Source organism: Chrysemys picta, chromosome 11, assembly GCF_011386835.1.
Source record: "Chrysemys picta bellii isolate R12L10 chromosome 11, ASM1138683v2, whole genome shotgun sequence".
Classification (NCBI taxonomy): domain Eukaryota; kingdom Metazoa; phylum Chordata; order Testudines; family Emydidae; genus Chrysemys; species Chrysemys picta.
The window spans coordinates 43,494,997-43,509,667 of record NC_088801.1 but is presented as its reverse complement, the minus strand read 5'-3'; the positions used below and the strand labels follow the sequence as shown (position 1 = coordinate 43,509,667).

The window sequence follows — 14,671 nt, the reverse complement described above, 5'->3', positions numbered from 1 at the left end:
GACATGGGTTGACTTCCCTTATTGTAACTGTGAAGCAGATGCTATTACATAGCCACCTTTCCCCTCCACATTACCTCTTACTGCACTTTCCATTGGCTTTGCGCCTCTCCTCCCTTAGTAGCACCGAAACCCACTCAGACACATTTTGTCACTCATGCATTCTCTTTTATGGTGGGATGAGCTATACCTTCCCTTGCCTCTTCTTTTTCCAGTCGATCCCAGTTCATATGCATATTTCCTTTGTGGCTCTGACTCCCCACACTTCTTGCAGATGTTCTTCAGCCGCCATTAGTTTCCCCCTCCATGTAATATTTCTCTTGGGAAGTTTGAAATAGAGGATTTCAGCACTCCATATTTACCAGTTATTCCATAAATGTAGTCCTCTAAGTCAAATACTTTGTATTCATAATTTTATATGGTATCCTTTCCTTTTCAACAATTGTAAGCAGTTGATTTAATTCCTTCATTAAATGAGCCACCCTAGTTTGTCAGAGATTTCTGTTCTTGAATAAACCAAGCCTCCTTAAGTGTTTCCTTATAATAACCAAAATCAGCTTGAGATTCTGAGGTTCTGTGCTCTAGGGCTATTGGAACCCGAACTAAATACAGAATTCTAGATAAGCTCTACTCAGTGTTTTGATTTGTACTCTGTCCCTTTGCTGACGCAGCCCAGTATCCTGCTTGCCTTTATTACTGCAGACATACACTGGGTTGATGGCTCCAAGGATTTTTTTTATAGTAACCAATAAATTCTTATCCTGGGTCAGTACACTGCATCTAAAACACTCTATATTTTGTTTTTCCTCCTCACACCCCTTGTCTTTTTTAAATAGTTGCCTGCATTAAACTGCATTTTCCATTTATTGAGCCTGTCAATTAAAAGCTCAAAATCTCTCTGAATCTGGTTGTCTTGTTCCACAACTCTGCTTTTGGCCTTATTAGCAAACTTTTCTATTTTACATACCATAATTTCAATAAAATCATTTGCATAATGCATCTTCCTGACAAAGGTCAACTGATGAAATCAATATCTGGTCTTCTCCAGTGCTAACCTCTTTTGAACTGGAGAAATTCACAGTGATAATTGCTTATTTCCCTTCTCGGAGATACTCTGCTATCCATCAAAGTATTTTGCGTTCTATGGAGCTGATTGTGCAGAAGTGCTAAGCATCTGCAACTCCCATGGACTTCAGTTAAATTTGTTGGTGCTCAGCACTGCTGAAGGTCAGGCCCCATATCATGACTTCCTACCTTAGTCTGTCATTTTTGGTGTCAACATTACCATATGCTTTTTCAAAATCTGAGGACCAAATTATTCCTCTTAGGGACACAGGCGCCGAGGGAATGGGGTAGTACAGAGTGCAACGTGTGTGATTTGAGGTGTGTGAAGACATTATGCCTGCGCAGGGCAGGAGCAGGCATAATATCTCCACGAGTGCTGTGTGGGAGCAAATTCATAAGAGAGTTCTGCTGTGTCTTTTGAAAAAGGATATCATGCAGTCCTTCTAACGCAGCTCTTCAAAGCACAGCGGTCTGCCAGTGGCACACCCAACAACCCAGGCAAGCCCCTTCTGGGAAATTTAGCACGATCAGCAATGCTAGTACCTCCTCCCCTGGTCTCAGGCTACTCAGGCAGACAAACTACTGTATGGCTACCTCCCTGCAGCGGAATTCTAGTGTCAGAAGGGGTTTCCTGCATCATCACCTCTTCTCTTCACACCAGCATATTTGGGACAGGACCTAACTGGTGCCAATGGTGCATTATAACTCATGAATCTAAGCATTGTTCCAGACTCTGAGAGTTCAAATCAAACCCAACCCAAGGCAGAAATTGGAAGTTAAAAAAAAAACAACAGCAGCAGCACATGTGAGCTAAAGTAGCCATGATTTGGCCTAAAGTACATTCTGTATTTCTCATATCTACCATATTAGTTTTATTGCTGAAGAATTCCAATGCTTTACTTAAGAAAAATCTCCTCTCAAACTCATGCAGGGTATTTCTAGTAGAATTATGCTATTCAAGGTGTTTCCACCTAAAATTATGGAACATTGTTTCTAATCCCCTTGTTGCAGTGAACAAAACAGTCTCTGACTGCTTTAGTATTTGATATTTAGCTTCTCTCTTTTAAGCCTTCTTTGATTTAGCTTGTAAGTTGTCTCCAGCAATGTACAATAAATAAGCACCTCAGAATCTAAGAAGTCTCTGTCTACTTAACAGTAATTTTAAAATGTAACTGATTTTGTTTCATGTTTTTCACATATGTAAATTCAACTTCTCATCTTGGTGTGTAAGGATTGTTTTTATTTTCAGCTCTTTTCCCACTGCACCTTCTGGGTACTGGGGAAGAGAGTATTAAAAATGTGACAGTGATAATAATAGATCACTACAGGGACATTATCTATTCCACTAACCATCTAGCATATAGCAGTGAACATAATATGACAACAAAGCATTTATCTTGTCTTTATTTAAAGGATGGTGGTTTCAAAACAAAGAGGACTGTTACTCGATGGACTAACATTATCTATCCTTCCTGCTTCTGATAGTTATTTTTTCTGTTCTCAGACAGCAGGATTTCAGGAGATTCTGACTGAAATTGAAATTTTAGCTTTGATTGTGGGATGTTTATGTCACGACCTTGACCACAGGGGAACCAACAATGCCTTCCAAGCCAAGTAAGTTTTCTAATTCTTATTACTTTAATTTGTTTCCCTTCCATATCAGAGCAAAAGGTGACAGGGGATAAAGAATGAAGCATTAATTTTCAGGCTCCTAGGCCAAGGCCAAGTATTCCTGCGCTTACATGTAATGAGGGACTATCCATCTTTATAATTCCCTATTCTTTTTGGTAATTGCTGACTTGCCCTTTGTGTCATGCTCTTGATTTGGGTTGCCCCTTGTGAACTAACACCTAATATAGAAATGTGATGCCAAACACTGATGATCCCTCCAGTCAGAGTATCTGCCAGCTAGAGACCTGCCGACACTGAGCACGAGAAGCACTGCAAATGCCCCAATCTCTCTTTGGCTGGTATGTTGGAATCATTGTGAAACCTTTTCCGGTTATTTAATACATTTAAATAAAAGCAGGTAAAACTGAAGCCTTGTGTCCACAAAAGGGTGACATTCACTCCACCTGCATAAAGCCAAAGTTTTCAATCTTTGGCATGTGGAATGGTTGCCACCAACCTAAAACTATGGTGTGGGGATCTGTGCAATCTGATGTGGCAGTTATTCCAGCTGTGTGGAATAGTAGGGCCACTAGTTCCATACAAACACAGGTATGTGGCTTCTCTCCTGGCCTAGCCCCAATGAGACTATGGGGCTGGCTTGGAGACCTCTGACATGGTGCACAGGGTGTGTGAAGGCACCTCTGTGAGGCCAGCTGGTTAATGGATATGCTGTTGAGCTTGTGTATGAGACTTTCTATTCAGAAAGTTATCTGTTAAGTGGAGTCTTGCACCTGCTGTACAGATCCCAGTGAATTTCACTCTAAAAGGAAATCTAGTTTAGGGGTCCTGGGCCTGATCCTGCAACCCTTACTTATACAGTTATGCTCTACTGCCACAAGCAGTTCCCTGCTCCACAGGATTGCTGGTAGAGGCAGTTTAGTGTAGTGGGGGGAGGGAGAGTTTATTCCCTTTCTTTTTACTGTGGTGATAAGGAGGTTCCTTTGATCAAAGGGCATCTCTCTCCTTTCCCACTCCCACCCCATGTTTGGAAGGGGGCAGGAAATCTCCCATTACAACATCCCAGCTGAGCTCTGCAATGGAGTTGTCAGATAGATGTCTAATCCAGGACCTATACTGTTTCCTTGGCTCACTGCAATAAAGGAAACGTGACCATCTGCAGATAACCAGAATACAAAAAGATTGGGGTTTTGTGGTCCCTGGACCGCAGCACGGTTTTGTGGCTCTGCCCTGCTGCTAGTCCTGTGGACCAAAGGGAGAGGTGGCCAACTCCACAGCTATTTGAAAGCCAGAGAGCTGTTGTGCTAATTTATTCCCCCTCGACACATTTTTGTGCAAAAAAGGAGCACGTGTGCCACAGACTGTAGTATACATTGACTGTTTTGTTTCCTAGGGCAAACTGGCTCATTACACTTCACCCGTGTTGATGTTTCTGATGCAACCAGTTAGCATCTCCTTAGCTGCTGTTTCCTCAGCTGCTGCTCACTCTCAAGGAAACAATGACATTGTCTGGCTTGTCACTTGCCAAGGCAAGAAAAATCAATTGCAGTGCTCAAGAGACAGGACTACTGGTGCAAAGGTTACAAAGTATCACCAGTTGCTTTATGCTGCTGGAGTCTTGACGAGAAGCAGAAAAAAGGGAAAACTGTGTAAGACAAATGGGAAAACTTTGCTGATTGATTTTCATGTTCCTAATTCACAGAGATAAGACTTGTGTAGGATTTAAATCCCTATAGACTCAGACTCTGATTAACCTAACCGTTCTCTATTGGAATATTTATTGGAATGTAATATTTCTCTTGGGAAGTTTGAAATAGAGGATTTCAGCACTTGAATGCTGTCACTTCCAGTACAACTGACAACTGAGTACAAAGAGGATACTGTATTTTTCTAATGCCATAAAGAAATTATTGAAGACATTTAAGAGAAGACATGACACACAGATAAAATATCCCTGAAAACAGAAATTGTACCTCTCATAACAGCAGCTGTGATTTATTCTTCCAAGCTTACTTATAAAGTTAAGCATCATATTTTCCTGTTTTATCTTAGTGCCGAGTACCAGTGTTTTGTGTGATGAAAGATCAAGAGGTATATGATGGAAGCAACATCAAAGTTCTCTGAAATTGCTCTGTTAGTACACCTCAGCACTGTTTTCTCTAGGGATGATGTTTCCCACTTATCCCCCTCTCTATTACAGCTGCCCCTGATGATTAAATATCAGTATGGTACAGCTTTGTAGTATATGCTCCTAGGAGACGCCTGCTATTCGTTTCTAGCATAATCTCTTATACTCATTTCTTTGGAAAGAAAACCCATCTTGTCGCTTTAGGCTGGGTCTCAGAAGTGAAATACTGGTGAACATTAATCTACTCTGACAGTCCAATCCCACTCCCCTCCACCTTCCAACAATTCTCAATTTCATAATTACATTTCATAGTTTTTCTTTCTTTAAAGTTTCAGCTTAGAACTTTTAAACTGTATGCTACATATTTTGCAACTAGCTTTTATAAAAAATAACCAGGATTAGAAATATATTCTAAGAATGTTAGACTTTTATAGTTTCAGCTTCTGTTTTTGCTTCCTCTTTTTCCTTAGTATTTTTAAAACCACAGCATTTTAATTACCCTTGAGCTCTTTTACAGCAGAATTTTGCAAATGCCTGCTATCTACCATTGTTATTATATGTATTAGGGACTGGCTTGGTACAAAGGTAGAGGAAAACGCAATCCCTGCCCCACTACATATATTACATGTCTGTGACTGACTGTGTGTGTATATGTGTATATATATATATATATATATATATATATATATATATATGATACACCCCTGCAGTATACGGAACATATACAAAACGTCACCTAATTTGGAATGAAACTAGTCTTACTCTTAAAAAGCAACAGAGAGTCCTGTGGCACCTTTAAGACTAACAGATGTATTGGAGCATAAACTTTCGTGGGTGAATGCCCACTTCGTCGGATTACTCTTGTTATTACAGACAATGATAAGGCACCATCACTTAGGTGCTTTTGAAAAGCTCACCCAAAATGTCTGTATTGCTCAGGAGGAATCCTTAGCTGGTCAAAGCAGACTTAACAGGGTCCAGAACCTGCAGGTCTATAATATTAATTGGGTCTAGCCATAGATTAGTACAGGGATCGGCAACCTTTGGCACGCAGCCCGTCAGGGAAATCCGCAGGCAGGCTGGGATGGTTTGTTTACTTGCAGCGTCTGCAAGTTCAGTCAATCGCAGCTACCACTGGCCGCAGTTCGCTGTTCCAGGCCAATGGGGACTGTGGGAAGCGGCAGCCAGCACATCCCTCAGCCCACGCCGCTTCCCACAGCCCCTGTTGGCCTGGAACAGCGAACCGTGGCCAGTGGGAGCTGCGATCAGCCGAACTTGCAGACGCTGCAGGTAAACAAACAAACCGTCCCGGCCCACCAGCGGATTTCCCTGACGGGCCACGAGCCAAAGGTTGCCGATCTCTGGATTAGTACATTGAGCTATGGACTTCCATCTCTGCATTTCCATACACCATATTGGAGAGTGTTTGGGTGAAAACATCACTTAAAATGTGTTTGGTAAGAGGGCAGATGCTAATCGCTAATGTTCCTTGTTCTGTTTCAGGAGTGGATCAGCTTTGGCTCAACTTTATGGAACTTCTGCAACTTTGGAGCACCATCATTTTAATCATGCTGTCATGATTCTTCAAAGCGAGGTACCAGACTAGCTGGATTATTACTTTCACTGTAGGGTGGGGGGCTGTTTCACCTCCAGGAAAACACACCCCATGCCCAAACTCCTTTAATGGCCCTTTCCTCCGGGCAGCGTTTATTGACTACCACAAAGCTCTCACACAACACAACATAAAACAATTTAACTGCAACTGCTGACTATTTTCCCCTGAGACTCTCCCTGCTTCATTCAGCCAGGGGAAAAGGACATAATCTTCTCCTGTCTCCCTCTTGGATCATTCATCTTTCTTATGTATACCCTTCTCAGCCATGGAATAGCCAAGGAACTCTTAATCCTTTCCCAGCTAATGTGTTTACCTTGTCACACTCACCTTCTATTGTAAAAATAAAAACCTGCTTTCCTTTTATGGGCAACCACAATATGTACAGTATGCTTGGAATGTTTAGTTTTGTATTTTCAATAACTGCTGTTGGGTTTATTACATATACTGCAGTAACACCCAAAGTGTGCTGGGAGCTTCCACATATATGGGGAGGTATAGTCCCTGCCCTGAAGAGCTTACTTTTTAATTGTATGCATGATGTGACAAACTAGTGGTGTAACAATAAGTGGGGGAAATAGGCAGACACTGGTTACAAAAATAGATCATATAGTTACTAAGTTGGGCACTTGACTTTTTACAGAATATCTTCATCAAAAGAAAAATGAAAGCCATATCTTCAAAATGGGGGACTGCATCTTGGAAAGCAGTGACTCTGAAAATGATTTAGGGGTTATAATAGCCAAACATGAGCTCCCAGAGCAATGCTGGAGCAACAAGGCTAATCCAACCCAAGGATGTATAAACAGGGGAGGAGTGAATAGGAATGGGAAGGTGATTTTACCTCTGTACATGGCATTGGTGAGACCAATACCAGAATACTGCTTACAGTTCTGGTGTCTACATTTTTTAAATGATGTTGAAAAAACTGGAGAGGGTGCAGAGAAGAGCCACAAAAATGAATTGAGGGCTGGAAAAAAACACCTCATATTGAGAGACTTAGGGCTTGTCTACACTTAAAACACTGCAGCTGCACCACTGTAGCGCTTCAGCCAACGGGAGGGCTTCTTCCCGAGAGGCAGTAGCTGTGTTGACAGTAGAAGCCCTTCTTTCGACATAGCATTGTCTACATTGGGAGGTAGGTCAGCATAACTGACCAGCCCTGAGCAACATAATTATACCAAAATAAAGTTACTAGAGTAGAACAAGCCTAAGAGTTCAATCTGTTTAGTTTATCAAAAACGAGTTTGGGGGGAGACTTGATAAGTGCTTTGACAGGGAAAAATACCAGGTGCCAATGGGCTCTTTCACCTAGTGGAGAAAGGCATAACAAGAACCAATGGCTGGAAGCTGAAACCAGACAAAAATCAAATTTGAAACAAGCCACAATTTTTTATTTTTATTTTTAAAACAAGGAAGATGATTAATCATTGGAACATACTATTGAGGGAAGTGGTGGATTCTCCATCTCTTGATATCTTCAGATCAAGACTGGGTGCCTTTCTGGAAAATGTGTTTTAGTGGAACAAAAGTTATTGGGCTCAAACAGGAGGGCTTGTGTGATACAGGAGGTCAGATGAAATTATTTAATGGTCCCTGCTGGCCTCAAAAGAATCCCCACAAATCTATGAAAAACTTCTTCCCTCCCTGGGCAAAGTGTTCCCTTACCCAATTTACTCCTTCTCTTTCATCATCCAAACATCATCTGTCCTGGCAACTCCATCCAATTCACCCTGCTATGATTTTAAGTCTTACATTCTGTGTGTTGTTACTTGTCTGGATAAAAAATTCACAGATGGAACCAAACACTCTCCAACTGGGAATAGAGACAAATTCAGATCCTCTGCTTTTGCAAGTAGATAACATGCAAATTTGCACCAAGTATCTGGACCTCTCACTCTAGTGGGCTGAAATTAGATTACACCCTATATGTTAGTGTTTAATATTCTAGTCTATCTATGTTTTCTAGGGGGAAATGTCATAGCATATTGTATTATTTCTTTAGATTTTTATCAGCATGAACAAAAAAAGGTGCCTGTATTTGGTCTAGGCACCTTTGACACACGTGATCATGGGTTTTGTGCTGTGGTGATGTTGCCTTACACATTATGAAATAGTTCAGCAAGCAATAAAGCCTTGAATATAGTGGGATAGCCCTTTGTTAGCTGGTTATTATATAATATTTCAGATTTACTAGTAAGTAATTCTATGCTGTGACTATCTACTGTTTTTTGAGCACATATGGGTTTGGGCTTTTCTTTGTACACCATACCCAAGTTGTAGTCTATAACTAAATGTCTTCTAGAATTCCCCTCACCTTCCCAACACATAGGTGAAAGGAAATCTTTTACAAGATTAAGGTCACTAGAGGAAGAAAAGATACCCCTTATCTATGGAAAGCTCTAGTTTTCTTTATAGTGTTATAGCTTCTTCCTAAGCACTAGATGGCAGTGCACATTGGATATGAAAATTATACTGCTGTCAACTATCAAAATTAGATTCAGTTACCAAAAACATCGTTATATCTAAGAGTAGGAAACAATACCTAAGTGTGATGTTAATATGTGAATGTAATCTCATGTGACTGACGTTACAAAGTCCAGTATTAGCTTAAAGTTCAACCAAATTCAACTGCAAATTTCATTCAGTTTGTATTCTCTGGATAAATTATGGGCTCTGTGTTCCCCCATATTTGACACGTCTCTAACTATAAAACTGTTAGTATTATCTTCCTTTCCCAAAACAGCAACATTAAATAATTTGTTCCCTTTCATTCTGGCTGTAAAACATTTTCCAGAATCATGAGCCTTCACCGTCCTTTAAAAAGTGCCTTCTTACAGGGCCCATAAAAAGTACCTTCTTACAGGGCCCACAAGGTCTAGGGCTGTACAAACTTAGCTTCTCCTCAGTCTGAGTTACTAAAGCCTGTACATACAGTGAGATAGTGGAAAATAGTCAGGGTGAGTGGAGAGCCTGTATTTTGAATGAAAAACTGATTTAGTGTCTTTGACTGCTCTAACAGCAGCTTGCATGCCTTTGAGCAGCAGCATAGATAAATCTGTTGGCAGCACAACTGAAAAGCCACAAAGCACAGCTCCAAAAACATTTGCTAAAAGGGAAAGATTGAGATGTATCCATAGTTTTTCCTCCATAAACTGGGTCTGTGCAGAGTCAGACTAAAGAATAAATCTTTTTGCAAGAGGCTGTAATATTAGCACAGTTAAGAAACACAGCCCAGCTTTTTGAATACAGTGGCCAGCACTTCCTGTCCTAATGTAATCTCAGTAGCATTAACTTTATTATTTTATCATGGTTTTACCATGATTCGGAAAAAACTTCTGTGTAGCAAAATGGGGCAGATTACAGTGTTAGAAATCTTTAAAAAAAATCTATGATTGTTAGTCCTTTACCTTTTCTCTCTCTCTCATTACAGGGTCACAACATCTTTGCTAACTTGTCCTCCAAGGAGTACAGTGACCTTATGCAGCTTCTGAAGCAGTCAATATTGGCAACAGATCTCACTCTGTATTTTGAGTAGGTATTGGCATTGTTTATATTTGACAAATGAAAATCCAAAGAACATTGTCTAATGACCCATGAAGCACCAATGGGTGTACGTAATATATTAAGTTAGTGGTTAATTATGGTTGGAGATATTTAGTCTAACACTTATTTTATCTTAGGCTAATGGGAGTTTCTCATCTGCCCAAATGAGTTTCATTTTGATATTCAGCAAAAGCCAAGACATATCCTGTCCTCAAACTTGAAGCAACTTCAGAAGAAAGTCATAGCCCAATCTTGTATTTCCTCTACACAGGATTTCCAAAGGAGACTTTCATGTGCAAAGAGTGCAGGATTGTTTCTGTGGTCCAAAACTACAAAGAGATTGTACATTTTTAGCCCTTTTTGAATTTCTAGGCAAATCCCCAATGGTGTTATTTGTGCCACATCAAAAAAAAAAAAAAAAAAAACCAGCAAAAAAGCTGTATTTAGTTACACCACCTGAGCATCTGGCCCTGTAAATTAAAGTAGCTCCATTGAAGACAAAATGTGATGATTTATATCAAATGAGGATCCATCCTGCAAAGTTTAACTGAATCAATCATGACTGGAGGTGCCCCACAAATGCAGTTATTTCATGTTCCTTCTTGGTTTTCCTATCACACCTCCAAGTAGTCAAAGTAATACGAGTTCTTCCATTTTCCTGGCACTGTAATTAGTTTATTAAAAAAAAAAAAAAAGCACACCCCAGGAGATTCAAACTGAATGTGTAATAGGCATATGGAGTCATAGGTGCAATTGTTGGCATCTCCGTTTTACATTTCCTAAGGCCTGGGCTACACTAGCGGGGGGGGTTCGAACTAAGATACGCAACTTCAGCTACGCTTTTCGCATAGCTGAAGTCGAAGTATCTTAGTTCGACTTACCTGGCTGTCCTCACGGCATCGAGTCGACCGCCGCGGCTCCCTCATCGACTCCGCTTACTCCTCCTGCCGAGGTGGAGTACAGGCGTCGATTCGGGGATCGATTTATCGCACACTACCCGCCGATCCAGCGGGTAGTATAGACATACCCTTAGCATCACACCTCCAACAAAGTGTGTCAGTCAGAATCCCACTTGCTGGGGTGCACTTGGGGAATTTACTGGGAGAAGTACAATAGCGTCTGCCCAGGCACAACACTGTTCCAGCCTAAGGAATTTCAGTGTATTAGAAAATAGCTTGTTGTCCATTAGCACCCTACTTGCACTCCACTAGGTGGCATTTACATATTGATTTTTGAGTTTGTACGGAGAAGGATATGGATTTTTCCTTCCTCGCTCCTGAGTGCTGATGGCTTGATGCCAAACCAAGTTTCCAAAGAACTTCAGACAAAATCTTTTCCTCATCTGGGTCTGTTAATCTAGATTTAAAATATGCCATACCATTGGGCACCGATTGGAATGGGGCAAACAAAGCTTGCTCTGACTGCTCATTGTGTTATTTTAATACTGCATTAAGAGCTCACCTGCTGGTAATATTGGCCATTCAGAGTTCACTGCTTTCTTTTCTCCCCCTGGTAGTCTACATCACCTAAAGACTTTTCATAGACAAATTGAGACATTTGCCTCTCAAAACAAAATTAAACATTTTTGCTAAAATAGCTTAAAACAAAAATTACTTCAAGATGTTCTTTTAGCAACATACACAGTGGGCCCTGACCAGGAGAAAGCTGCCTTCACAGCTACTACCTCACACTTTCTGGCCCTTCCAGTCTAGTAAGTGGTCTGTGCAGACTGCTCCTGATTTTGGTGGATAATATGACAATGGAAATTGCCAGTGACTTAGGACAGTGATGTCTGCGACCATAATGAGCACTCTGTATGCCCCCCCCCACCCCCAATGTCCCAGCACAAGTAGCTAGTGCTCCAAAAATGATTGGCATTCACTGGTAAGGGGGTGTGGGCAGGTTGGCTGAGGGATGATGATAAATTTTTTCCACAGTTCCTGAGCAGATTCAACCAGCAGGATCCTGGGGAGCCCCTGGAAGAGCATCAGGTTCTCTCTCAGCAAAAATACCCAGGAGAGGGGAGGCAGTTGCTGCTCTTCTCTGGGGGGATAAATCCCCACCTGGGCACAGCCACCCTTTCCTCCTCCTGACACCAGAAGTACTATCACATATTAAGACAAATCCAGCTTCTATTGTGCCGTTTGTACTAATAGAACTACTCATACTATTCTATGCTAATTGTACAATTTACTCTAAGTGTGTTTGAAAACCACTACCACATAAGCTTTCTGACTGTACATGGATTTAAAAGCCAAATTATGCAAACTGATTCTTTTGGGCAAGCACATTCTTGCTGCATTGACATCATTTCTCAGTTTTCTGCCTCTTAAATGGCTGGGGGTGGGGAGCATCAGCATTGCAGTATTCTTGGATCTCCACTGTACTGCTGTTCATAAAGTTCACTTAGCACTCAGGGATTTGGTTTGCGAAGCAATAAAAGTATAGATGGAGGAAGACCCTTAGGACTTGCTCAAGATATTGTATGTTTATAGGACTTTAACTAATGAACAAATAAACAGATTACCTACAAGTGAAAGATCTGACCTGGCATTTGTTAGATGTGTAGACATGTTGATGATAAATTATCTCTAAGTTTTAGTGGATAATTTAAGCAATTTTAGCCAATACCTGTTCCTTAAAAGTCCTCATGTAAACAGTTGTTCTTGAGCAATCCTTTCTGACCAACAATTAGAAAGCTCTTTACAAACCAACAGTGACATTTGGAAATAACATTGATGGGTTCCAGAGAGGATTGGATACAGTCCTCCTTGGTTGAAGTGAGAGTTGCTATGATGGGTGAGGGAAAAAAAGCCATCCCTCACATGCATAAACTCACATAATTTGCTCTCACCGAAGTTATTCTAGACAAGTTTGCTTTCTGTAATTCTGGCCAAATTATATATCAGCTTCCTCTTTTAGATCTAGCTAATGAATGTGTTTTTTTTTTTTTTTTTAAACTGGACTCTCAGCTGTAAAGGAGCCAGACAATTCTCCCTTGTACAAGAATGAGATAATACAATAGATTGAGACCAATCACTACTATTACTATTAATAAACTCATTGCCAGGCTATTATGTACTTGTCTCTCTTGTGAACTCCAAGTAATGTATGGAACCCAGTCTACTGAAAATATCCTGTGGTTACTAAACTGCCTTTTTTTTTTTAGCAAATTTTTTTTTGAACTGTGATACTTGCTAGTACAGTATATGTTACCAACCTGCCAATGAAAATATTGCTTATTGTGGACATTTGTATTGTTTCAAATTTACCCACTTATGGCAAAGTCCTGTAGTTCTTATTCAGGCAGAACTCTCCTACCCATTTAGGATTTTAAGTAAAACCAGAGGTTCTATTCCTTCTACCAGTGCATGTTAAAGTGAACAATTGACATTTGTTTAACATTGTAGTTTTACATGTATCCAGTTAATTTTATGCATTAAAAAAAATCAGTATTTTTTGTCAAAGAAATAATTAGCTATTGTCAGGCAACAGTCAACTACCAGTTTTCTCAAGTACATTATGACTGGGAATAAATAGAAATGCATGTATTTCAGAGCCCCAAAAATGACTTTCAGTTTTTGTTTATGAAAAGAGAAGGGGAAAAAGGCCATCTGCTTCTCTTCATCCCCCTGGTATCCTAGCCCATTTTTGTCTTTTTTTTTTTTTTTTTTTTAAACTTAAGTGTCTTGAAGTCTCCACTAAACATGAAATAAATTAGAAAAAGTTTCAAAGGTGTTTTCTGCATTATCACTGGTAGATGAGTTTTTGAATGCAAACTCCTATTTAAGCCCTAGCCCTGCACAGGGGACTACTATGATAGTCTGACCTCCTACGCAATGTAAGTATCTAGATAGGTAGTCTTAAGGATACACTTACAATGGTACACAGCAAGAATACAAGGGTGTACCCAAACAGAACAGATTACAGGATTGAGCCCATATTTCATGAGGTCCTCAAGGGAGGGAATTATTGTTTTTGTCTGTTTAGTGCAATGTATACCCATGACACTGTATAAATAATAAACAATAAGATTAGGTGAGAATTAGGTCTGATTACTTGGTCTGGCAATGAGTCTCACACTAGGCAACAGAATAGAATTGAAAAAAAAATTGTAGCTATGAGTTCTGATACTTACAGCTCACGATAGTAGTGTTATACACGTACCAAAAAGATACAGGCGACCCAATGGCCCAGTAACAACATTTCATCCCTTATACTTTTCCTTAGAATTTCTGAGATTTACTGAAATGATGTTCTGAATCACTGGACTGTAGACCTTTATTATATATTAACCCAGCTTTATCTCTGAGCATGAATACATCAATAAGTATTTCTCTTCAGCCCCTCTAGTGGATTACAAAATAACTGAACATTACGTTTATTTCGGACACTCTTGAATGTCACTTGCATAGCTTTATTTACAGAAGTTACAAAACTGGTCCTAGTGGAGACCATGTTTAAGCACCCACTAAGGCAGCGTTACGTTGTTTCCTCACACATGGCTGCTTTTCAGACTGAGCCTTTCCAATGCTAGAATCACTGTGCGGATTTAGTATGTTCCTTCTGCATTTGTTCCAGTGGAGCTTAAAGCAGCTGTTATTCAGAAGTGTGTGGGTCACCAAAATGTCTTGAATCACCTATATTTTATGTTACTGCTTTATGCATCTCTCTGCTTTTTATTTGTGATGTCA

The 14,671-nt window shown here is 40.2% G+C and overlaps 1 protein-coding gene across 2 annotated transcripts in view; it reads left to right on the top strand.

Annotated features, from left to right (window-relative positions):
* The window catches only part of PDE11A (phosphodiesterase 11A), a 217,662-nt gene that overhangs the window by 165,457 nt on the left and 37,534 nt on the right, over positions 1-14,671 (top strand). For both annotated transcript variants that reach the window (XM_065561907.1, XM_065561908.1), the window contains exons 13-15: positions 2,567-2,676; positions 6,323-6,413; positions 9,865-9,965. In XM_065561907.1, the coding sequence (XP_065417979.1) occupies positions 2,567-2,676; positions 6,323-6,413; positions 9,865-9,965 (302 nt within the window). The remainder of the gene's footprint in view (positions 1-2,566; positions 2,677-6,322; positions 6,414-9,864; positions 9,966-14,671) is intronic.